We start from the raw sequence: 26,151 nt of genomic DNA, 5'->3' as shown, positions 1-26,151 counted from the left end.
TCCCGTAGGAAAGAAAAACCACAAATTAATATCTCGAATGCTTCTCCTAGACAGGAATAAAATTAAATAGAGAACTAATGCAATTTTTGCTTCTCTGAATTCTCTCTGCATAAAAAGACCCAAGTAATCTCAAATGCATCTCCTCTAGAGTTCCATAAGAGACCTAAACAATGTCTAAAGTTTGCTCAGATTTTCCAAGATACCAACATCTGCAATCAAAAGTCATCATCAGTTCTTCCAAGACTAAATAATCTGAGCTACACTGCCCTAAAAAGCCAAAACTACGTCAACAATGAAACTGAGAAAAATACTGTATCTTCATTTTATTTTTTTAAGACAAATGTGTAGTAATCTCACTCTGTTTTCTCTGAATTTGAGCATGGTTGAGCCAAACCCATCAGTCACAGGACAGAACAAAGTCTAAGAGACACTATTTTGGTTATAATAAAATTTTGACGACATGTGTAATTGTTACTGCATTTTTCCTTTGCAGGGCAGTATGTTAACAACAGTCATTTTATAGATCTATATACTCTTAATGTATACTGTAATTACTTAATGTCTTATTTATTTCTACATTTATTTTTTAAATCATTTTAGACAAAGTTGAAACTTCAACGAAAGTCTTGTGAGCTATGAAAGAACAATCAATAAGCAATAACATTTTCCTTTGAGTTATAGCTCTTTTTCCTGTGTACTCCTTTAAATTGAACTGTTAAAGGAAGAGTGACCAATCCAATAGTGGCCCGCTCAACCCCAAAACTGACCTCTGAGATTACACAATCCAAAGAACCAGCAGGGAACACAAACAATCTGTTCTTTTCCCACAAGACGTGTAATTTTTCTGAGCTGTAGCTCTTTCTCTTACATTGGCAAATTGATTCACTGCCAGCCTCTCCACTTAACACAACTATAGAATGCAACACTAGGGTTTCTGAGTAAAATTCCCATTCATTTTCTCCATAGAGAAGTTTATTTTTAGTGATAAAGTTTATAAACCTAGGTTGCTGGGGGCCTGGGTAGCTCAGCGGTAAAAACGCTGGCTACCACCCCTGGAGTTCACTAGTTTGAATCCCAGGGTGTGCTGAGTGACTCCAGCCAGATCTCCTAAGCAACCAAATTGGCCCAGTTGCTAGGGAGGGTAGAGTCACATGGGGTACCCTCCTCATGGTCGCTATAATGCGGTTCGTTCTCAGTGGGGTGCGTGGTGAGTTGAGTGTGGATGCCGCAGTGGATGGCGTGAAGCCTTCACATGCGCTATGTCTCTGTGGCAACACGCTCAACAAGCCACGTGATAAGATGCACGGGTTGACGTCTCAGACGCGGAGGCAACTGAGATTCGTCCTCCGCCACCCGGATTGAGGCGAATCACTACGCGACCACGAGGACTTAAAAGCACATTGGAAATTGGGCATTCCAAATTGGGAGAAAAAGAAAAAATAAGCAATGATAAAAGCTTCCATAGAAGCCACAAGTCAGCGTGAATTCAACTTAATTAAAAAAAAAATTTGTTTAATTGCTGAATTCTGTGAAGAACTACACTACCCATAATCCTAAGGAGAGCTCCACCAATCAGAAGTTGATGTTACCAGGGAAATTAAAATCGTGGCAAATAAGGTCAGCAGGGACTGCCCACTACCATGAAGCACTGCCAATCATGTAATCAATCCCTACACTCTAAAACTACTTATATATTTGTACATATCTAAACATTCAGAAATAAATTTAAAATGCATTGCTTTTATACTAAAAATAAATGAATTTGAGTTAATTGTTTTTAATGTTTCATAAATTTTTTGTTTTGATTACATCTTTTGCAATGCTTCATTGGGTGAGTAGTTCCACATTCCTTTAAAATTTAGGTTCACAAGTTTTGTACATTTGACTTTTTTTTTTCGATTTTCAAAACTTTTTCTACCTATTGACAAAATGATTTTGAAAATACTTCATAAAACAAGGCTGCAGAATAAAAGAGCAGTCATTGTTGTACTGTATTCTCAAAAGGAGAGTGAACGAAAAAGCACACAGCAATAACAGCAAAGGTTAAGAGGTGGCAGGTGGTATACAACTTGGAAGAAAGAAAAACAAGAGAGGAAAAACTGGAAGGTTAAAAAGAGACTGCAATTGAATGATAAAAGACTGAGTGATCCAAGAGTAAATCTGAACATGTACCGCTCTAAGAATGCTGACGGCCTCTTTGCTGAGCCACACAGGGTAAAGGACGTCGTCATGGAGAATGGACTCAAAAAGGTCGTCCTCATTATCTGCTTCAAACGGAGGCTGACCAGCCATCATCTCGTACATGAGCACACCTAAAGCCCACCAGTCAACTGATGGCCCGTACTCGAGTTCCTGCAAGATCTGTACAGGAGAGATCACAAGAGAGAGAATGTAATTCAAATCTCACAACAAAATAACTGAGAATACATTATTGTCAGTTGGATCTGCAGACTATCTTTTTTTTTTTTATATATATATTCTGCATTTTTTTTCAGGGAAAATATGTGGAATGGATAAAAGGGTACAATTTTACTAACAGTTCTACACTCTTATTGTTAGCTGAAAGCATAATCAAAATATGGAATAAACAAAGACATAAGCGGCGAAGAATGTGTTCAACTTTGTGAATAATGGGCGGCCCAATTCAGTTGGTTTTCAGTTTAGTTAATTTTGGCATCCCTATAAAAGCAGGAAAAAAAGCAGAAAATAAAACCTATAAAAATTCTCACATAAATTGTCACATTGGTGCATCAATTTACGTAAGAATGTTTTTTTTTTTTTAATGAATGATTTACACAAGAATTGGTTCAGTCACATTATAGAGTGAAAACCAAAATCTATACCAAAATCTATCAACAGCTTTGTTGATGAATAATACACTATTTCTGTTTTAAAAACAAACATTTTTTTTAAGTTTGAGTGTATATTGTGTCCCTTTAAACCTATACGTCCAAATCTTAATTGCAAAATGGAATAATTTATTTCACTTACAGTATATATCAGCATTTTATTGCCCACTGGCCAGCCCACTCTCTAGTTATCAGTACCGACAATTGGCAATTGGAACTTTAATTGAAAATCCCACATCATGTTACCAATTAATGGCAACAAAGCCAAATGGGAATGACAAATGGTAAATAAAAAATAAATACTAATTAAAATGTCATAACCCTGATGGGACCTAAGCAGTAGTCAATGAGAATATGCAGAGTTCACTGGACATTTGTGTCTTTGAGAGTGTGAAATACTGTACCTCAGGGGCAATATAATCTGGCGTGCCACAAAATGTTGTGGTCGTGATGCCATTCAGAATGCCCTCCTTACACATACCAAAGTCTGCTAGCTTACAGTGACCTTCAGCGTCCAACAGAATGTTGTCTAGTTTCAAATCCCTGCAAAGAGAGCAAAAACAACAAAACATAAATTGCATATAAATCATTTCAGGTATTACTTACAGGATCACTCATGGTCTCTCAAGTTCTATACTGATCTATACTGATTATATATATATATATATATATATATATATATACATCGTATATATTCTTCAATAGCCTATATGTCCATATTTATGTATTTGGTTTGAAAAAGTATAAAAGGGTGATTTTATTTTCCACTAGAGGAACTATCAGTTCAACCCAGCAGCCATTGTTACCACTAAATAGATAAAAAAAAAAATTAATGCAGGAAGTAAAATACAAATATAAAAATATAAAACCAAAGCATGAACAGAAGAAGGATATTTAATCATTTTGTTTAAATGGAACTATTATAATACAAAATAATAAGCAGCAATATTTACCTCCAAATATTTATTAATAAAACATTTTTATACATATAAAAAATGCCACACAAGGACTTCATGAACATTTTTTGAGTGATGAAACAAATGAATCGTTTAATCAGAGATTTACTTTTGAACTAATTCATTAAAACTACTGTTTGAACTGATTCATGAACATGAAACTTACAATTCCAACTTTAACACCATTTTGCTATTTAAGTATAAATGAGACACTATTAAAACATAAATTTTAGAGCTCTCATAAGAAAACTAATTTACTGAATTATTCTTCTGAAAAATAATAACCAAATAAAAAGTGCAATAAAATCACAGCAATATGTTAAAGGGATCATGACACGAGGAATCAAATTTTCCTTGATTTTTTGACATAGGAGTTTATTGTACTTCAAAAACATACTGTAAGTTTTAGAACTCAAAACTTCCTCCACACTGCAAATAGAACATTTGTTGAAACCAAGCTACCAAAACGACTTGTTCTCTCCTTCCTCCACAATATGATGTCACACTATGGTAGAGATTTGCATCTGACCGCCTCCACAACAACAAATCGATGTCTACTTTACTGTCACATCTGCTTCTGCCATTCCCCCTCACCCGAATTCTGAACTCTCTACACACCTGCTAGCCATCAACACATTAAGACCACTATAAATAGTCCTGGACTCACACTCTACATTTGTGAAGTCTTGCCTCGTCACTGAACATTACTGAGCATTACTTACCTGCATTATCTGGATATCCTGTGTATTACCTTGCTGCCTGTTTTCTGTTTATTCTCTGTGTCTCACTTTTGGATTTGTTTGCCTGGTTGGACTGATTATTGTGTACTGGACTATCTGCCTGTTTATGACCCCAACCTGTTTGCTGCATTATAAATACTGCACATGGATCTTAATGAGCCAAATGAGTCTCCCTCATTACATTTACCTGATCACTTCTGTAGCACTGCCCAGTAGCGGTGGGCAGTGAGATGGCAAGGAAAGTCGAGCAGAGAGCCAATCATATAAGTGGGTGTTTACTGTCAAATCTTAAAAGATAAGCAGCACCAAAACCGAGCGTTTCTGACAGAGGGTCAGAATTAGGGTTTTTTCATACATGATATTGATAGCTTTAAGTTTAAAATGTATTAATTACAATAATGACCATTTTAATAATATAAATTATAATTATATCCAAATGATATCCAATTAAATATACAGTATTGGGTTGTAGTATCAAGAGCTGGTTCTTTTTCAGAAATGGTCAATTTTTTAAAATGTAGACTACTGGAACATCTGCATTCTTCTACTGATATGAATGGAACACTGTAATAAAATATAGCAATATAAGTATCAGAGCCGTTGGCATGACGATCAGACGATCAATAACTTATTTTCAGTTGGCTGTGCACGTGAATCCACAATCAACTTTTGAGTATGATTGTTTCTTGTGATTAAAAAGACTGCATTACCCTCTTAATGGTATTTATGTTGCTTAGCAGACATGGCTTCACAGAAAAAATAAATAAATGCAAAGTATGGGTTTAAGAGAGCTGATAGATAAATGTGAATTTACAGTAAGACAATAAGAACTGTTTTCCGAACATTGTCTATTTTTCTCACTCAAAACAGAACCACTAATGAACTAGAATTGTTATGTGGAATCGAAATTGCAACTGTAAAATTCCTGATTATTCCTATCCATAATAATATTACTTAACAGGGAAACAATTCTAGCCATATTTAGTGTTAATAGGGGTCCTCACGCCCTACTGACTGGGCTGTGGGGGTACAAAAGATAAAATAGTTGGAAAACACTATTCAAATGGGCCTGATCTACTATTACAGAGTGGGGCACAGCATGTATCTGTGCAGAGCGTGTCTACTGTATCTCTGTAAATTTAACCAGCACAAGGGGAAGGCAAAGAGAGAGAAGTAGAGTAAAAAAAGAAAGGGTGAGAGAGAGAGAGAGAGAGAGAGAGAGAGAGAGAGAGAGAGAGAGAGAGAGAGAGAGAGAAGATAAGGTGCTAGTGATGAAAGACAACAAGGAGATGGATGAAACATGTTGGACTGGGGTTTGATGGTTGATTGCAACAAGAATGTCAACATCACTTTGCAGGATGCCATTCAGTCAAAGGTGTTTTCATGAAACCATCCTCACAGAAAAGGGAGGGAAAGTCAGGAGGGAGGGGAGCATCGGGCACATTGCACAATTGTTCCCTTTCGGACAGGCACCCTGGTGCTAGGCACGTTGCTGTTTGTCTGAAAAGTTGGTCATTCCTCTCTATCTTTCCCCACCGAATACGATCAATCACTCTTTACATGCAGAGGTGTGGACAAATGTTGTTGTAATGAATGTCAAGAAAATATGTGGTGAAAGACCCACTCCCCAAGTTTGAGATGCACTTCTTGATTAATGATCTGAACCAAAATGTCAGAGTTAAACCAGACTGATCTCACAGTGAATTTGGAAACAGTAGGTTGAATTCTCTTTGAACTCGGTCTGTGCTTAGCGAAATTCAAAGAACTGCCCCCTATGACTGAAGCAAGAAGTGTTTTTGAATGTAAGGGTGTGTGAGCTCAAGTTTCTGGGTGAAATGCCCACAGAGGGGCGCCAAAAGCGAGTTGTAAAGCATGTTGTTTTTAGCTGTAAAGGATGTAATACAATACTCTCCCCCCAAGCCCTAAACCTAACTGTAAGTGGAGTAAAAATATCCCGAATTCCGAATCGTGATTGCCACTGATTAAGCGAACGCAATGACTTCCTGGTTTCAACATGGGACAAGAACTCCGGTCTCCTACACGGTCTGATGCAATAGACTTCCGGTCACGAGACAGGAAAAGGTAAACAGATTTGAACTGATGAACTGGGGAGTTGACAGTTGTCAGTAACTTGGCATAATGGGGCCGATGTCATGGTGCGAGAACATTCGGAAGCAACATTTCAACTTCCCATGAGATCATGTTGGTTTAACTACACTACCAGTTTTCCATAAACCATCCTCATGATGATACTTTTAAACAGTATTGAAGGTGTTTCCTTGTTGGCTGCTTTTCCTTTACTATGAATTCCAACTTATACATCTAAAAATACCAATAATTTTTTTTTTCCCCCAAGCAATTCATAAATAGGCACATCTTATAACTAAACTAAACTCAAGCATTCACGCACAAGTCTTTTCATTAAAAAGGCTTTAAAGATCACGAAAAAACATAAATTCAGTTAAGAATATCCAAAGTTTTGACTAGTTATCTAGATGCACAGAAAAACAGAGGGAGATAGAGGTGGAAAGTTCACGAGATGTGAACGAGTGCTCTGTATTGTGCTCGGCCCACATGTTCTTCTACATCACAGGATGTTCCAGAATTGTCCATCTCTCCATCTGTCTCTCTCTTCCCCTCTCTATCCATTTCTGTCCATCTTCCAGGCTGCACACCTTCCAAATCATCACAGTCTTTCTCTCTTTAATACTATGGAAGAGACTTCATGCACTGAACATTATTTGTTGCTTTAGATTATGTGACAGTGTAACATTAACTGTTCTTATCTGTCCCATCTGAAGTGCATGAATGGTGAATGCTTCTCTCATTACTCTCACTTTTATTTTTCAGGATGTAGCTGACAAAGTCTTATTCAGAGTCCAACTCAAGTCTTTCAAGGTCCAGTTTAAGTCTAGTCTCAAATCTTAGTCTTTTGTCAAGAGTCCAAGTCAAGTATCAAACCAGTATATTTAGTATATTTAAAAAATATTTTTTTATAGGGATAGGTCATATTTATTTAAATTAAAGTAAAACTTAAAGTTTTAATTGAATAATTTTTTTATTTTATTTTAATACTATGCACATTTTAAATTAATCATATCCAATAAGTTGGCAATAGAGAGACCACTCACCTTAAAAAAAATAAAAAAATAAATAAGTTTTTGGCAAGTTTTTTCTTTATGTCAGTGCCTACTCAAAAGGAAAACTTTCTTTCCTATTTTAGCTTTTTGAACACCTCCTCTTGAATCGTCTTGCAACAGTTATTGATGAACGCCTCATCCCTGAACAGGCAGGCTTACGACCTAGAAAGTCAACCACCAGCCAAGTTCTCAACCTCAAGCAGCACATTGAAGATGGCTATGAGTGAGGGATGGTGACAGTTGTTGTCTTTGTTGACCTGTCCACAGCGTACGATACAGTCAACCACAGGTGCTTACTTCAGAAGATCCTGGACATAATGAGAGACATCCGCCTGACAGACCTTATTGAGAGCAAGCTGGAAAACAGGATGTTCTTTGTTGAGTTAGGTGGTAGGAAGAACAGATGGCGAAGACTCAAGAACAGTCTACCTCAATGGAGTGTCCTGGCACCCCTCTTATTCAACATCTACACAAATGACTAACCAAGAAGTGATGACACAGTTAGGTTCATCTATGCAGATGACCTAGGTATTGCTGCACAAGATCAGGAGTTTGAAGTGGTGGAGCAATGCCTCACCAATGCTCTCAATGAGCTGACTCCATACTACGAGGCCAACCATCTACTATACGTGCTAACCCAAGTCAGCATATTTCACCTAAGGAACCGTGAGTTGAAAGTGATTTGGAATGTTCCTTTAGAGTCCTTTGAGTTCCCTGTGTACCTCAGAATCACCCTAGACAGAACCCTGTCCTTCAAGATGCACACTGAGAAAACCAAGTCTAAAGTGTGCACTCAAAATAACATCATCAGCAAACTGACTTCTACTACATGGGGTGATCATCCTCAAACACTTTAGACTACTGCACTAGCCCTCTACTCTACTGCAGAGTATGCCTGTCCAGTATGTGAGAGATCAGCCCATGCCTCCAAGCTTGACTCCGCCCTCAACAGTACTTGCAGAATGATCACCGGGTGCCTTAGACCCACCAACACGGACAGTCTTTACATCCTGGCAGGTATTGCACCTCCAGATGTGAGGAGAGCTTCTGCAAGCAGAAGAGAGAAATCCCACCAAGCCAGCGACCACAGACACCCCCTCTTTAGCCACAAACCATTAGAACAAAAGCTTCAATCAAGGAAGGCCTTCCTCCACCACATGCTGCCAGCAGATTCCATCACAGCTAGCACTATACACACAACTATGTGGCAGGAGAGACTCCAGGGCCTGCCCCCAAATATCTCCATGGAGCTACCAACCAGTGAGAACCTACCACCGGAAGCTGATGATTCATGGAGAGAGTGGAAGTATCTTAATCGCCTAAGGTCACGCACCGGACGATGTAAGGTCAACAGAACAAAATGGGGTCATTTAAATGTAATGGAGACACCAGCTGTGATTGTGGGACAGACCAACAAACCATGGACCACCTCCTGACATGCCCTTTGCTGGCCTCACCTTGCCACATGACTGACCTAGCAGAATATAACGATGTTGGGAAGAACTGCATGAACCTATGGATGGGCTTTATATAGATTGCTTTGCTGCTGGACACAATAAGATAAGCTGGTGAAGATAAGCTGAAAAAAGAAAAAAATACTGTATGAAACATGTAACAGTGTGCAAACTTGTGTCATGCCCTGCAGAAGCCTGGTGTGAATTAATGACCCCAGTGAAAAGATGAGCATCGATGTGAAGAAACGTGCAAAAGAGTGCCGGATACTTTTGTGCACCCCTTGATAAAATGGAAGCCCTGCTCTTTTTTTGGGGGGGGGGGGGCATTGGGTTGTGCAGTGGTTTGTGCAATACCCTTGAAAAGGATAAACAATGCTAAGGAGGTTTTTGAGCCCTGAAGAGGGCGAGCTTTGATTGTGCAATACCCTTGAAAAGGACAACAATACTTATGACGCATCTGTGCCCTGAATAAGGTGAGCGTTGGTTGTGCAATACCCTTGAAAAGAGTAAAAATTTTATTATGTGCTTTGAGGGAGGTTAGCATTGTTTGTGCAATACCTTTGAAAATGATAAACAATGCTGTATATAGGGTTTTATATATTTACTTATTTATTTATTTTTATAAAGGTGAGCATAGACTGACACAACCCAGCGAGAAAGGGTTATGAATGCAAAAAGTGAAATATGACGAATGCAATAAGATGCAGATCAAGAGGACATATGATTTGATGTTTCATATCTAAGCTTTGACAAAGCCTGTGTCGAAACCAACACACATTGCATGATCTGTGACGTGTGAAGCATCAGTTGGGCTGAGGGTAGAACTTTATTGAACCACAAGTGACAAACACCATTGTAAATTCTCTGAAAGTTTAATTATAAGATGGTGCCAAAAGCATCACAACCACTCCACTAATCAAACTAAATACCATTAAATAATTATTTGCAATAAAATCTTTCACATGATAATTAGCAATAAACTCCGATGACATATTTAATGAACCATGCAAGAGTTAAATTAAATTATTAGGTATGAACACTTAAAAGGTCTAGCACTAACACCACTTACCTGAGAACAATAAAAAACATGAATAACTGTAAATTACATAAAGTGGTGTACCAGATGAAGAGGGACAAGGGATTATCAAGAAATTAACAATTTAAATATATACTCTTAATGTGTAAAAAAAAAAAAAAAAAAAAAAAATCATAACATATACAGTTGTGCTCAAAGGTTTGCATACCCTTGGAGAATTGGTAATATATGTACCATTTTTAAAGAAAACATGAGTGAGCAGGCAAAACACATTTCTTTTATTTCTTATGGGATTCATATTCAACTGTAGGTTATAACAGAATGGCACAATCATAAAACAAAACATGGCAACAAAGAAAAAAAATGAAATGACCCCTGTTCAAAAGTCTGCATACCCTTATTTCTTAATACTGTGTATTGCCCCTTTAGCATCAATGACAGCGTACAGTCTTTTGTAATAGTTGGTGATGAGGCCCCAAATTCTTGCAGGTGGTATAGCTGCCCATTCGTCTTGGCAAAATGCCTCCAGGTCATGCAAAGTCTTTGGTCGTCTTGCATGAACCGCACGATTGAGATCTCCCCAGGGTAGCTCGATGATATTAAGGTCAGGAGACTGTGATGGCCACTCCAGAACCTTAACCTTTTTTTGCTGTAACCACTGGAGGATCAACTTGGCCTTGTGCTTAGGGTGATTGTCGTGCTGGAAAGTCCAAAAGCATCCCATGCACAGCTTTCGTGCAGAAGAATGCAAATTGTCTGCCAGTATTTTCTGATAACATGCTACATTCATCTTGCCATCAATTTTCACAAGATTCCCCATGCCTTTTGAGCTCACACCCCCCAAAACATCAGTGAGCCACCACCATGCTTACAGTGGGGATGGTATTCTTTTCACTAGAGGCCTTGTTGACCCCTCTCCAAATATAGCGCTTATGGTTGTGACCATTAAGCTCTATTTTGGTCTCGTTACTCCAAATTACAGTGTGCCAGAAGCTGTGAGGCATGTCAAGGTGTTGTCGGGCATATTGTAACCAGGCTTTTTTGTGGCATTGGCACAGTAAAGGCTTCATTCTGGCAATTTGACCATGCAGCTCATTTTTGTTCAAGTATCTTCATATTGTGCTCCTTGAAACAACCACACCATCTTTTTCCAGAGCAGCCTGTATTTCTCCTGAGGTTACCTGTGGGTTTTTCTTTGTATCCAGAACAATTCTTCTGGCAGTTGTGGCTGAAATCTTTCTTGGTCTACCTGACCTTGGCTTGGTATCAAGAGATCCCTGAAGTTTCCACTTCTTAATCAGTGATTGAACAGAACTGACTGGCATTTTCAAGGCTTTGGATATCTTTTTATATCCTTTTCCATCTTTATAAAAGTTCCATTACCTTGTTATGCAGGTCTTTTGACAGTTCTTTTCTGCTCCCCATGGCTCAGTATCTAGCCTGCTCAGTGCATCCACGTGAGAGTTAACAAACTCATTGACTATTTATACACAGGCACTAATTGCAATTTAAAAAGCCACAGGTGTGGGAAATTAACCTTTAATTGCCATTTAAACCTGTGTGTGTCACCTTGTGTGTCTGTAACAAGGCCAAACATTCAAGGGTATGTAAACTTTTGATCAGGGCCATTTGGGTGATTTCTGTTATCATTATGATTTAAAAAGGAGCCAAACAACTATGTGATGATAAATGGCTTCATATGATCACTATCCTTAAAAAAACAGTTTTTTTTTTGCATGATCAGTTGTTGGGCCTCATGTATTCAGACAGAAGACAAAGGCAGGCCTAACACAGTCGTAAAACCTAACTCAAGCCCACATATCAAGTCATAAATCATACTGATAAAAATTGCACCAAAATCAAACAAAGGGAGTCCAAAACAGACTACAAATCCCATGAAGCCTTGCTCACTAAAGGATCGAACTCTCAACTCCTATTGGATGAGGCACACAACAGAACACACCTCAACCATGACATCATCAGGAGTAGAAATACCTCTGAAATGCTTCCAGGATTTGCTTCCAGCAACTTTGCTGGCCGTGCGTAGACGCAGCTCATCGCTGCTCTCAGGTGTAGCCTCGTGGCACAAGGAAGTAACGTCCGACTTGAAACTGTGGCCATACAATCTCCATCTCGCTGGACGAGTTGAGATTACTCTTTGTTCCACCGAACACTCTAACGGATCCGAAGGAGACTGCTGTGCAATCCGCATCTTCATCTGTTTGCCTGCAGAAGTGAAGAGATAAAAGATTTCTCTTCCATCTTCAATCAAGTCGACGTCGCTGATTTCTCCGCCAGCCCGCTGAGAATCAGCAGCTGTACTGCCCGCCGACAGAGTGAGGAAACGGCCTCCCATCATCACCCGAGCCTCGAGGAACCGAGTCGGAGTTAAAGGACGGATGAACACACATTCTACCTGTGTCCTCATGCGATTCAAGTAAGAGGTTTACGTCTGGGCAGAGATAGAATATTATAGCGTGTTATTTTTGTGTATCAACGTTATTACTTGTACAGTTTACGGACCGCCGTGTCCGCTCATTGCTAATACTCAAGGTATTTAATTATCACAAATGAGATTTGCTGTATTGTAGCCCAACCACATTGGACTGTTGTGCATTTCCACCATCACTGGTGAGACCGGCACACTGAGTTTATCCATTAAAGAATCAAAGACCGCGGGACGGTTTACGAGCCGTCCACTGCGTCTCTGAGTGATAAACTAACAGCTGCTTTCTCTTCCATGATCACGATACCGGCTTTGGAGCCGTCACTTAATTATTTTTCTCTCTCGTACTAACCACACACACACACACACACACAAACACAAGCGACCCCTCAAAAACATTCTCGCACACATTTTTGGCTAGTAGATAGCTTCATGATAAAGCTCATCTTTGTCCCTAAGCTATCCTACAAGCAGATACACGTGGTAAACTGGTAGACACCATTGACTGGTTTCTCTCCGCCCACATTCATGGCCATATTCTCTGGTCGGAAGTCTCGCATGACATACTCTCCACGAGAGTCACGTCCGCCATTTTGTGCGCGTCTCTCCTTACACACACACACACACACACACACACACACACACACACACCTTATGTGTTATAGGATTATTTTGGTTTCCATATCTAATCATAACACTGTTTAGTTTGTAGTTGTAAGTCAGAAGTTTAATGACTGCATTGTATTAATTATTAATTGATATTACTGCATAAATAAACTTTGTTATATTACAAAGAGAAGTGTTTTGGTTTGTTTTGCATACACCTGTGTCATGCTGACAGGATGTCAGTGCTCGGATTAAAGCCTTCATTCATTGATTTTTTTTTCCCGAAAATCGATATTCTTCGGATGTCAATTTTCCTAAGAAAACAATCTAATATTGAGACTGTTATACTATTTGGTTATTAGTCCCTGATTCCAGGGTGGTGCCCTGTCAATATTAATCCCTATTAATATTCTATTGATTTTTGATAATTGATAATTATCTTTGATGATTGTTGAATTTGAATGATCAATAAGCTAGTGTTAATTTTAATCAATGTTTCATCAATGTTAATAATTAATGATTATTTTTGATAATTGTTGATTTAAAGGATTAAAAAAGCTAACATTGATTCAAATCAATGTTCTACTGATTTTAATAATTAATAATTATCTTTGTATATCTTTCATCCATAATGTGCATGAAAGGGAAAAACTTTAGATGATTAAAAAATACACTCCTCTGTTTTTTATTTGTTTATTTATGTAATTTATCTTTCTTAATAATGCTGTATGTTTTAATACAGTATCTATCACGAAAATGTACAAGTGTCATTTATACAGTGATGTTGTTGATTAATACCATCTGCATTTAAATGTGCAACCTCGTAATTGTGTCGCAGATAATTGAGTCTTATGTAAGTGTCTCAGTGTTCAGTAGATCTATACTCGTTCCATTGCTCATTCACAATATACTGATTCACAACATAGAAAGCTAGGGAGTGAGATGCACCCTGAGTTTTTGAACCAAAACTGTTTAGAACTTATTCACTTAAAAAGGCACTACGTAGTATCAGAAATGGCTTTGTTATGCCTTTTGCTTCTGTTTGAATAAAATGTTGCCTTAAACTATTATTATTATTATTATTTTTTGTACTTTGAAAGTAGTGTTCCCCAACACTGATCTTACTAATCCCTCATTTCTTACATAATTATCCTTGCTATTATCTAAAATAAAATAAAAAATGAATGTTTTCTTTTTTCCTTACAGGTGGAATGAAAAGACACAGTAGCAAAAGGATTGAAAAGGGGCTTTGACAAGGAACATCAATATCCAGTTTTAAATCCACAATTTAAAAATGCTTTTAGTGCTTTGAAAGACGTTTTTAATGAAGGTAAAAGCACAACAATAATTACACTTGTAAACAACATAAAAAACTTTAGGGTTTAACATGAGCTATAAAAACACAGTACAAAAGGACGAGATTAACTATTATATTATGTTACACTACAGCTTTCATTTAAAGGAAAGCACCGACATGTTAAGAACACAAAAAGAAAGAAAAATGGGGGGGGGGGGGTTCTGCATGAAATTTAGAGCATTTCCTGTGTTTTCAAGGGAATCTTGAGGAGTGATTTTTCCATTACGTACACAGCAACCTCTGCAAAAAAATGCTAAAACTAGAAGCTAAAAATTCATTCTTTCAAATATACACCATGCTATTCCTGTATCATATATAAATTAACAAATTATAATTAATATCATTTTACCTTTCATTTTAACCATTTACCGTAAACACGTCTACAAATTAAGTTGTATTGACTAAACGTCTCATACCCACTCATAAAATGTTGTCTTTGTAAAGGAACTGATATGCAAATGATCATGTTGTTTAAAGCATTCGACACTGTATTAGGTGTTAACCTGCAATTATTACCTAAAGGATATTCTAATCCTTAAAATTTGTTTTGTTGGTGTAACCTAATGTCAGTGGCGGGCCATGCATTTAAAGTCTAGGCCTTCAGTGTGATTCACGCCATTAAGAAAACACAGTTCCCTATCTGTCACTCACTTGATGTTGTGTCGATGAAGTGACACTAGGGGACACTCTTGGGAGCCCGAGACACCTCTGGTCTTTGATAAAAGGCCAATGAAAATTGGTGAGTGGTATTTGCATGCCACTCCCCTGGACATACGTGTATAAAAGGAGCTGGCATGCAACCACTCATTCAGATTTTCTATTCGGAGCCGAACGGTCATGCTCACTGAGCTGAATTCCCACGACTGTTCATTCTCTGCTGTATCTGACGGCGCATTTCAGCGGCTTCTCCCCCCTCTGCACTGGTGCACTGCAGAGAATGCCCCTGGGTGCTTCGGCAGAAATAAAAGAGTATATTTCTCTAAAAGAGTATATATCTCTAAAATAGCGGCACACACAGAATGTCTTTTTAAAGACGGTCTGACGGTCACGATCACTGTCTTTCGTGTCTGGGCACTGCTGACGTGGAGACAGCATTCGTGGATGGGTCATGTACTCATTGCGAGAACATGTCCATGGCAACAATGCGGTCGCGGTTTACCTTTGTAAGAAAGTAAGCCACCCCAGAGGCTCCCCGCCTCGGTCCTTCTACCCACGGGTATGAGGCCAGCGCGGCTAGCACTGGGGGCGATTTGGGGACCCCAATGGGACCACCTCCGCCGGGTATCCCCCCGCGGACCTCCCATTCCTCAGCACGCTCGTCTGCCCCGATCGGGCTTCTGGATGAGTCCGCTGGCTCGTCTGATGGCAAGTTCGACCTCTTATTCGGAGCCTGAGAAGGTGATGAGCTCTCGAGCGCAGCATCGGAGAGCGGGCTCGTCCAGTTGGACGTGGAAGCCTCAGCTGGGCTCCTCCCTTCGGGTGCGGTCGCCCAGTAACAGGCTGACGCGAAGATGACGACATGGTTTCCCGGGCAGCCGCTCAAAGCCACGCCCCGCCCCCATTCCTTTCTTCCCGGAAGTGCATGAAGAGCTGACAAGGTCGTGGGAGGCACTTTTTACTGCCCGGTCCCGATCTTTCAGCTTCCCCGCCCTCAATACCCTAGTTGGTGGGGCGTCCAAGGGCTATTCGGCAATCCCCCCGGTGGATAAAGGCGCTTGCAGTGCACTTATGCCCGCAGAGTGCCGCCACCTGGTGCGGGCGCTCAAAGCTCCCGCCCAAGGCCTATAGGTTTACGTCATCTCTGACGGCCAAGGCCTATAGCACCGCTGGACAAGCCGCCTCCGCCTTGCACGCCATGGCTCTTCTGCAAGTCCGTCAAGGCACTAAAGGAACTGCAAGAGGATAGTTCTGCCCCGGGATTGATGCAGGAGCTGCGCTTGGCAACCGACCTCGCTCTCCGGGCGACGAAGGTCACGGTGCGGTCTCTTGTGCAGGCGATATCCACCTTGGCGGTCCAGGAGCGCCACCTTTGGCTCAACCTAGTCGAGATGGGAGAGGCCGACAATGCACGGTTCCTTGCTGCACCCATTTCCCAAGTTGGCCAGTCCAGCGACACCAAGGACTTTGCCCAGCAGTTCTCAGTGGTGAAGCAGCAGATGGAGGTTATCCGGCACATCCTGCCCCGGCGCGGCTCAAGATCCCACACCCCATCTGCTCATCGCCAAGGGCATCCCCCTGTGGTGACTGCACCGGCTCTGCCGCAGCCTGCCTCTGCGGCCCGGCCCTGGCGTGGACCCCACCGCAGGAAGCAGACGCCACCCGTCTCGCGGCCGCCAAGAACTCGCGAAACGTTTTAAAGCGCCCCTGAGACAGGCGACCCAGGGACGACGAAACCTGCTGCTCTGGAGCTGGTAAGCAGACCACTCCATCCCCCGGTCGAGGTCTGGGAGGAGAATTTTTGTTACCTTTGCATTTAATTGCGCTGCATGCCCAAGTGGCTGCAGTACCCAAGAGTTCAGCAAGAGTGGTTTCCTTGTTCCCTGGGTCACATATCTGGTGTGCACGGCTGTCATCACGACCACCGTCCACCACTCTATTTGGCAGGTTTGGCGCTCCAGCGGCGGTCTCTCCGCCCCAGAGTGACCGATGTGACAGTCTCCATGGGTCACGAGGACAGGCCTCTTCCTCCCCCGTCCCATGCTGTTCCAGGGGTGGTCACAAGGAGCCAGGTAAGTACTTCTATGTCCCTGAACTCAGCACGGCCATGACACGGTGTGGCACCTCAAGCTCTGCCCTGCCGCGTGGCCCCTCTCGTCTGACGAGATTGTCCCTCCAGCTGAGATGAAGAAGGGGTTTTACAGCCCCTACTTCATTGTACCGAAAAAAGGTGGTGGGTTGCAGCCAATCTTGAACCTGCGAGTACTGAACCGGGCTTTACACAGACTCCCGTCCTAGATGCTGACGTAAAGTCGCACTCTAGCGAGTGTCCGGCATCAAGATTGGTTCGCGGCAGTAGACCTGAAGGACGTGTACTTCCAAGTCTCGATTCTACTTCGACACAGACCCTTCCTGCGGTTTGCATTCGAGGGTCGTGCGTATCAGTACAAGGTCCTCCCTTTCGGTCTATCCTTGTTCCCTCGTGTCTTCACGAAGGTCGCAGAGGCAGCCCTTGCCCCGCTAAGGGAAGTGGGCATTCGCATCCTCAACTATCCCGACGGTTGGCTAATCTTAGCTCACTCTCGGGATGTGTTGTGTGCACACAGGGACCTGGTGCTCTCACACCTCAGCCGACTAGGGCTTCGGGTCAACTGGGAAAAGAGCAAGCTCCTCCCGGATCAGAGCATCTCTTTTCTCAGTTTGGAGTTGGACTCAGTCTCGTTGACGGCGCGCCTCACGAACGAGCATGCACAGTCGGTGCTGACCTATTTGAAGGCATTCAAACAGAAAACAGCAGTACCACTGAAATTTTTTCAGAGGCTCCTGGGGCATATGGCATCCTCAGCGGTGGCCACTCCGCTCGGATTGATGCATATGAGACCGCTTCAGCACTGGCTTCAGACTCGAGTCCCGAGATGGGCATGGCACCGCGGGACACATCGCGTAGCCATCACGCTGATCTGTCACCGTCTCTTCAGCCCTTGGACTGACCTCACGTTTCTATGGGCAGGCGTTCCCCTAGAGCAGGTCTCCAGGCGCGTCGTGGTCACAACAGATGCCTCCAAAACGGGATGGGGCACTGTTTGCAACAGGCACGCAGCCGCCGGCTTATGGACGGGCCTGCAGCTGCGTTGGAACATCAACTGCCTCGAGTTGCTGGCAATTCTGCTCGCCCTGCAGAGGTTCCGGCCGTTGATCCAGGGCAAGCATGTGTTAGTTTGGACAGACAACACGGCAACAGTAGCATATGTCAACCGTCAAGGCAGTCTGTGCTCCCGTTGTATGTCACAACTCACCCACCATCTCCTCCTCTGGAGTCAGCAGCACCTCAAGTCGCTGCGAGCCACTCACTTCCCAGGCGACCTCAACACTGCAACGGACACACTGTCATGGCAGGTTACCCTCAGGGGAGAGTGGAGACTCCACCCTCAGGTGGTCCAGCTGATCTGGAGTCAATTCGGACAGGCACAGGTAGAACTGTTCGCCTCCAAGAAATCCTCCTACTGCCCGCTCTGGTACGCCCTGACTGTGGCACCTCTCGGTATAGATACGCTGGCACACGGCTGGCCCCCTGGACTGCGCAAATATGCATTTCCCCCATTGTGCCTACTTGCACAGACCCTGTGCAAGGTCAGGGAGGATGAGGAGCAGGTCGTCCTGGTAGCACCCTACTGGCCCACCCAGACGTGGTTCTCGGACCTCACGCTCCTCGCGACAGCCCCCCCCCCCGGCAAATTCCCCTGAGGAAGGACCTTCTTTCTCAGGGACGGGGCACCATCTGGCACCTGCGACCAGACCTCTGGAATCTCCATGTCTGGTCCCTGGACGGGATATAGAAGACCTAAGCGGTCTAGACATGATCACTCAGGCTAGGGCCCCCTCTACGAGGCGCCTGTATGCCTTTAAGTGGCGTCTGTTCGCTAAGTGGTGTTCTTCCCGACGGGAAGACCCCCAGAGATGCGCAGTCTGATCGGTGCTTTCCTTCCTGCAGGAGAGGTGGGAAGGGCGGCTGTCCCCTTCCACCTTGAAGGTGTATGTAACCGCTATAGCGGCACACCACGACACAGTGGATGGTAAGTCCTTAGGGAAGCACGACCTGATCATCAGGTTCCTGAGAGGTGTCAGGAGGCTGAATCCCTCCAGACCGCGTCTCGTTCCCTCATGGGACCTCTCTGTAGTTCTTCAGGGTCTACAGAGAGCCACCTTTGAGCCTTTGCAGTCAGCTGAGCTTAAGGCACTCTCCTTGAAGACTGCCCTCCTGACTGCGCTCACTTCCATCAAGAGGGTAGGAGACCTGCAAGCGTTCTCTGTCAGCGAAACGTGCCTGGAGTTCGGTCCGGGATAGCCGGCCGGGTGTATCGCTTGCACATAGCGCCTTTCACCTCCCCTGAGCTGAAGACATGCGCCATTAATTCCCAGTAGTGTTCACAAACTATGTTCCTCCGAGCCCTGTGGAAGTCGAGTTTTTGGAGAGACTCGCTGCTGGCCCAGTACATGTGCTAACTAAAAGCCCTGTTCTGGGGTAGGTGCTCTGCATGTGGCGGTTCCCCATAGGTAACCCCATGCGATGTATATCCTCCGCTAATTCGTTTCCCTGTTGGCAAACTGTGTCTTCCTTGGGCAGAGGCCCCTCTGCCACAGTCTCCATGTTTGTGGTAACTCCTCCCCTGTTGGGTAGGACCTACTATGAGACTTCCCCACATGACATACTTCCGACATAGCCCAACAAGGCCATGTTACGTATTTCCACTTAAATACCCCCCTCTCTCTGGGCGAGGTGTGGTCTCCGCGGTGTCCTCCCCTTGGGAGGGACACCCCCCGACTACACCTGGTCAGCCCAGTCGGATAATCCCCCTTTTTTTAGGGAGTGGAAAAAAAAGGTCTTTTGGGTAGTCGACTTGTCCCCAAAGGGCCGTTCGACACTCATAACTATGTTGGGGGAGCTTACGTGTCGGCCTGGTGCGCTGGCTACAAGGCACACAGTTGTCTGCCCATCACACCTAGTGTCACTACATCAACACAACGTCGAGTGAGTGACAGATAGGGAACGTCATGGTTACTTGCGTAACCTCCGTTCCCTGATGGAGGGAATGAGACGTTGTGTCCCTCCTGCCACAATGCTGAACTACCCGCTGAAATGGCCAGACCTTGTCTCGGCTCCTCAGCATAAAACCTGAATGAGTGGTTGCACGCCAGCTCCTTTTATACCCTTATGTCTGGGGGAGTGGCATGCAAATACCACTCGCCAATTTTCACTGGCCTTTTATCAAAGACCAGAGATGTCTTGGGCTCCCAAGAGTGACCCCTAGTGTCACTACATCGACACAATGTCTCATTCCCTCCATCAGGGAACAGAGGTTACACAAGTAACCATGAGGTTTCACAATGAATAAGACACCCTATGCCTTTGGGCATCATACATTATGTCGTAGCTAACTAATAATACCAATTCACATTTAAAAACACATCCACGCATGAAAGCCAGAACTTAAAATGACACTTAATGCTCAAGCAAGCCTAATTTTAACTTCAGCATGACTGTTTGTGAAATGAACGTCTCCCGAACAGACATTCAAAAATCATAATTTTTCATATGAATCTACCAAGGAGGTCTATAATACCTGGAAAAACCTATCTAATAATATTTGCGACTTAAATGTTGTTTGCAATAAATTTCGTTTCTTCAGGGTACACGGTTATGCTGCGTTCCATTCAAGTTGGATGTGGGATATTCCTACTTGATATCTCCGACCATAAATGCATTCCATTCCCCGATATTCGGAACTGCAATGCTCCCGTTAGCTTAGCAGGGGTTTAACTCTCATTAGAGATGTCTCCTAGCAACCCAACTGATAAACAATGCTGCAGCGCTAGCATTTGTGCTTCAGGTGTAAGATTATCAAAAGAGATTATAATTTACCATGTTTTATACACCTGTTTCTGCAGGCGTTTGTTAAACAAGTTTTAATATTATGTAATGTGGAAATTAATTCATTTTTCGATATTACTTAATAAAGCGAATGTTTATCACTTACTTTGTATATCTCCCTGAGTGTCGACATGTTTGTGTGACATCATTCACCTGCCATCTACACGAGAATTTGTAAAATCCGACTTTCCGAGTTGAATGGAACACAGCACTACTTTTCAAAACTTGATCCAACACTGAATGCTCAAGCAGCCTAATTTACACTTAGAAAACTCCTGATTGTGCTATAATAATGCAAAAAGCACTTATCAATTTACTTGAAGTGAAAATCAGTCCTCCTTTTCTGTTTAATAAATTAAGCAATCACACGGTCATGCAGAACATCTCGTGTTTTTAAATCCACAAGGATCTTTTTCTCAATGGTGTTGAGGCAGTGATGACAGCCGATTCGTCAGCAAGATCTCGCGCTCTTCACTTTCAAATTGCGTCCATCACTTAAAGCGTGATTGCGTCACTCAAGGCCAGCTAGAAGGCCTCGACCGGGACATATCCTAAAGATCACACCCACCAAGAACAAATAAATAAATCTGATTGGCTGATGAATCTGACAATCTGACATTAGATGCACATTCACTTGCACTGTTGAGGGATTCTGTGGAAATTCCGAAGATCTGAGTGGGTGGAGCTCAGACTCACGCGCTGCTTCGGCTTCGGGCATGCGATTTGTGAAACAGCAGTCACGCTTCGCCTGTAAGCATCTAGGAATAAATTCTGACTGGATAAACTCGTTTTTCTTTATTTGTTTTTAGATTAATTAAGAGTGGAAATTGTTTAAAAATACATAGGCAAAAAGGTGATTGAGAATGAAAGGAAGAAAAATATTTATTTATTTATTTGGTATGTTAGGCCAGCAGAGAAGGCTTTGCTGGCCCTGAGAATTCACCACTGCCTTATGTATATTTAGGTTGATTCGGACATGTTAAATACAGCTTTTGAATTTTATCAAACCAGTTAATTTAGATGTCACCACAAGAAGCACATTTTTTGGTCAACATTTTTTTCCATGTACACTAAAACATGTTTGGTCAGGTAACCAAAAACTGTGCTTCATGTGGTAATATCTCAACTAACTGGTTTTATAGATCCTTGAGGTAACAATTTCAGGTTACTTTTTTTTTTTAGCATACTTGCAACATTAGAGTTTCACACAATTCTAGCAGTGTTCAGTAATTACAAGAGCTGTAACTGAGCTACTTAGTCCATATTTACTACACAGAGGAATTCAGTTACAGTACTAAAGAGCATATTTTATTCTATGTAAGTGTTCCTGGGCTAATGAATATCAATGGCCTGATGGTGTTCCTTTGTAGGTGAAAGGCTACAGAGAGCACACAGATTTAACAAACAGATCTTTCATGCATGCACGTGTAAGGTGTGGGACTATTACAACAACTAGAAGCTCACATGTTCTGTGAAAAGCATTTTGAATCCCACTGCCTTTATGTCTTCCATATCCTGGCAAACATTGCTCTACGCTACATTGCGAGAAAAATCCCTGAAGAGACACAGGTCGACAAAACAACAACTAGAGGAGCCACATCTATGCCACCTGTTCTTTCTGTCTATTTTTAGATACAATGAGTCTGAACAAACAACCAAACCACCCACGCCACTGGCAATCTACAGCTAGGGAAAGTCAAACATGCCCTCTTTAACCAGATCAAACTTCAGTGGTTGGCATCAAAAACTGCCACCATGTTTTTCCCCGATAGGTCTGCGAGTATTGAGGTGGAATTGGTTCACATAGGGGGAAAATGCGGTTCTGCCATGCGCTTGAAGCAGCTTGCGCACCAACGCACAGACTGTGTTCTAACATGCAAGTTTGCAGTCTCATACAATGTAGGGCTCTCCCGAAACCCAGGGATGTCAAATAAAACAGAACAAGACCAAAAGGATAATCATCATCTAGTCTTTATTTGTTGCCACACTACCAGCGCCGATGCAAATTACTTCCATGACTTTCACATGATGTTGCATAAAACGGTGCTGTTAACTTATCACTGTAAACCCTAATGTTGTCATTACTGGAAAATTGTCTAAAATTACATTACTTGAAATGTCAAGTTTTGGGCTCATAACTCAAATATCTAAGTTCCTTGAACTTATTCTAATTTTAAAAAATCCACAGACTTAAGATTTTAAGTGTTAATAACTCAAACTATTGAGTACAAAATTGAGGCTATGGGGAATACCCATAATACCTTGCATTTGAATTATTTAATTATGTTTCCTTGGTCAAAGGGAACATTTGGAGGCATTTAAATAGCTGTAAACAGAATTCATAGAGATTTTAGCTCTTTTGTAGTATTATATATGTTGTTTTGTTGCAATTAGTTGTTTGTGTGATGACACCATTAGGGTGACCTGAGTCCCCTTTGGTCACGTTAGACCCTTACACAATCACAATCTCAGTTCTTATTGTGCATGTGCAACTAAAGTACAAGCATATATTCATTTCTATGGTGAAATAAAGTTATTTGATAATTGACCAAAAATCAGCTGTAACCAGGGCCATAACCACAATATACAGTACTTTTACTCACTCATTAACTCACCCTTATGTTGTTCAAAACCCATATGCTGTTACTTTTTCTTGGAACATAAAAATATGCTTTAAGCAGCTCTATTCCATAGAATAACAGTATATAGTGAGTAGGGGCTGTCAAGCTTCAAAAAGGACAAATACAATAAAGCACTATTAAAGTTCAGTATAAAGACATCATAACAGTAGACCATATGACGAGTGCACTATATTCCAAGCTTTCTGGGGCCATAGAAAAGCGTAGTGTTGTATGGACTACTTTTATGGTATTTTAATGATGATTTCCCCCCCTCTTTGGACCTTGAGAGCAGTGGTCAAAATGAAGTGTTTTTGAATGTAAAGAGCAGTGTTTGCGTTTTTGAAGAAAATATTGTTTTAAGATTCTATGGGGGAAAAAACAATGAGGCACAACTTGAGGATAGTAAATCATTTTGTGTATTTTCTTTTTGCTTGCCAGCTGACACAGTCGTCATTTTACAGATACATCAGTGATGAAAAGAAATTCAAACTATATTCGTCTTTTCTTTGATACAGCACAAAAAAAGAAAGAAAAGATGACTGAAACTGGAATATTGCTAGCAATGCAAACACAGTGTTTGTCTTGTACTGTGTGAACTAAACAGTTTTAAACACAATTATTCAGAACATTATAACTTGATCACCTTTACTATTTTAAAGGACCGAGTACCATTATATTTGTGACCTCAATACCATGACCCCCAACCCCCAAAATGGTCCCCCATATTATATCCTGGTGTCATGGTATTCCCACTTAAACATTTAAATAAAGCCATATGTGAATGCATATTGCTGATTTTTACATTTTAATCAATTAAGGTATAATAATAATGGTGTCATCAGTGTTACATTCTGTGATCCTGCGTGTCGAATATCCTACGAATGAAAAATACTGATTTCATCTTGGATAAGTTTCCTACATTAAAGTTTTGCACCTAAAGCGCCCAATACAGACACTGATGCACAAACGCCGATATGTTCTATGTGTCTAGCAGATAAAGAGAATAAACTAGTCTAAATCAACTCACCAGAAACCTTGATTAAGCTTATAACAATTTCAAATATACCCTGCATGCACAATAAACAACAGTCAAATTTATTTACATCTCTCGACTTTTTGCAAGTTTTAATAAAAAATGTATTTAATAAAATTGTCATAAGCATATTTCCAGTACCTTTTGTTTATTATTAAAGAAAATTACTTTTCGTACCAGGCTTGTTCAAGTCCTCGGTTCACGTGTGCTCATAGTATCAGCAGCTCACTCATCAGACTTCTCGGTAGCCTAATCCTCGGCAAACTCTGACTGTTATTTTATTTTGTTATTATCTGTTATTCGGATCATTCGGATGTTGAGTCAGACAGGACCGAAAAGCTGACTTTCGATTCTACCTGTAGGTTTGATTCGTTCATTTCGAACCGGTTCTTTGGATCAGTAACTGGTCTAGTAACTCATAAGATCCGCCTAGCCTGTATAAGTTCAACTTTTTCATTTCAAACTTTGTCTCAGGCTACTAGTCGTCTGTTTTAGTATGTTGTTGCTGATATATAAATTAATGAAATTCTGATTTCTTGAAAATGTCCATCGCAATCAAACACAACTAGAAAACTAATATATTATTAATAATTTGTATTAGTAACATCATAGAGTAAAAATACCTACTCAATTCTCAAGACCTCCATTTGCAAATATTTTCTTAAAGCTACACTATGTAACTTTTGGCCCTCAAGTGGTTAAAAAATAAAGCTGCATACGTCTTGCGGAGGACATTGTTTTGGTTGTGCTTCGGCTCTGATCCTCTGCGTGGATGAATGTGGTTCGAGGCACCGGTGTACACATGGATACAGGACATCTTATCAGAGCAAATGGTCAAATAAATAACGAAAGAAAGGAAAAGACGGATATCCGAAAACGTCATCTGAGCAGATAAGTGCCATATCTTATGCTGTTGTTTTGACTTATTCGAAACATTGATGTATTGAAATAAATGATGTTACAAAAGTTAGGCAATGTTCATTAACATTAGACATAACAATTGCTAGTCTGATAAGGCCAAACGTTGTGAAGTTTTTATAACTGCAGGATATTCTGGCCAAATAGACCATGGTAGTAACTACGTAATTTATAGATTGTCATTGTTACCAACCAGTGGTCAACATAATTTCAAGACTCACATGTCCTTGGCAAGCCTAGGACTAAAGGATTTATTTATATAAATTATTGCCGTTATAAAGAAAAATACACACGTGTGCAAGCAAGTGAAAAGTTCTGCACTGATTACAGTATAATTATTGTATTTCACTACACACAGGCAGACGTGTGTGTGTGTTTGTGTGTGTGTGATTATACAATTATACATAAA

General features: G+C 41.5%; 1 protein-coding gene across 1 annotated transcript in view; it reads right to left on the bottom strand.

Moving 5' to 3' along the window:
• prkceb (protein kinase C, epsilon b) overlaps nucleotides 1–26,151 on the bottom strand; it is a 222,967-nt gene that overhangs the window by 11,225 nt on the left and 185,591 nt on the right. Inside the window, exons 12-13 of the mRNA XM_051651187.1 lie at nucleotides 3,254–3,392; nucleotides 2,173–2,361 (exon numbers count right to left, since the gene is read on the bottom strand). Coding sequence (XP_051507147.1) covers nucleotides 2,173–2,361; nucleotides 3,254–3,392 — 328 coding nt within the window. The remainder of the gene's footprint in view (nucleotides 1–2,172; nucleotides 2,362–3,253; nucleotides 3,393–26,151) is intronic.

This window comes from Myxocyprinus asiaticus, chromosome 23 (genome assembly GCF_019703515.2).
Source record: "Myxocyprinus asiaticus isolate MX2 ecotype Aquarium Trade chromosome 23, UBuf_Myxa_2, whole genome shotgun sequence".
Lineage (NCBI taxonomy): Eukaryota > Metazoa > Chordata > Actinopteri > Cypriniformes > Catostomidae > Myxocyprinus > Myxocyprinus asiaticus.
Note: the sequence above shows the minus strand (reverse complement) of the source record. Positions and strands in the feature narration are given on the sequence as shown.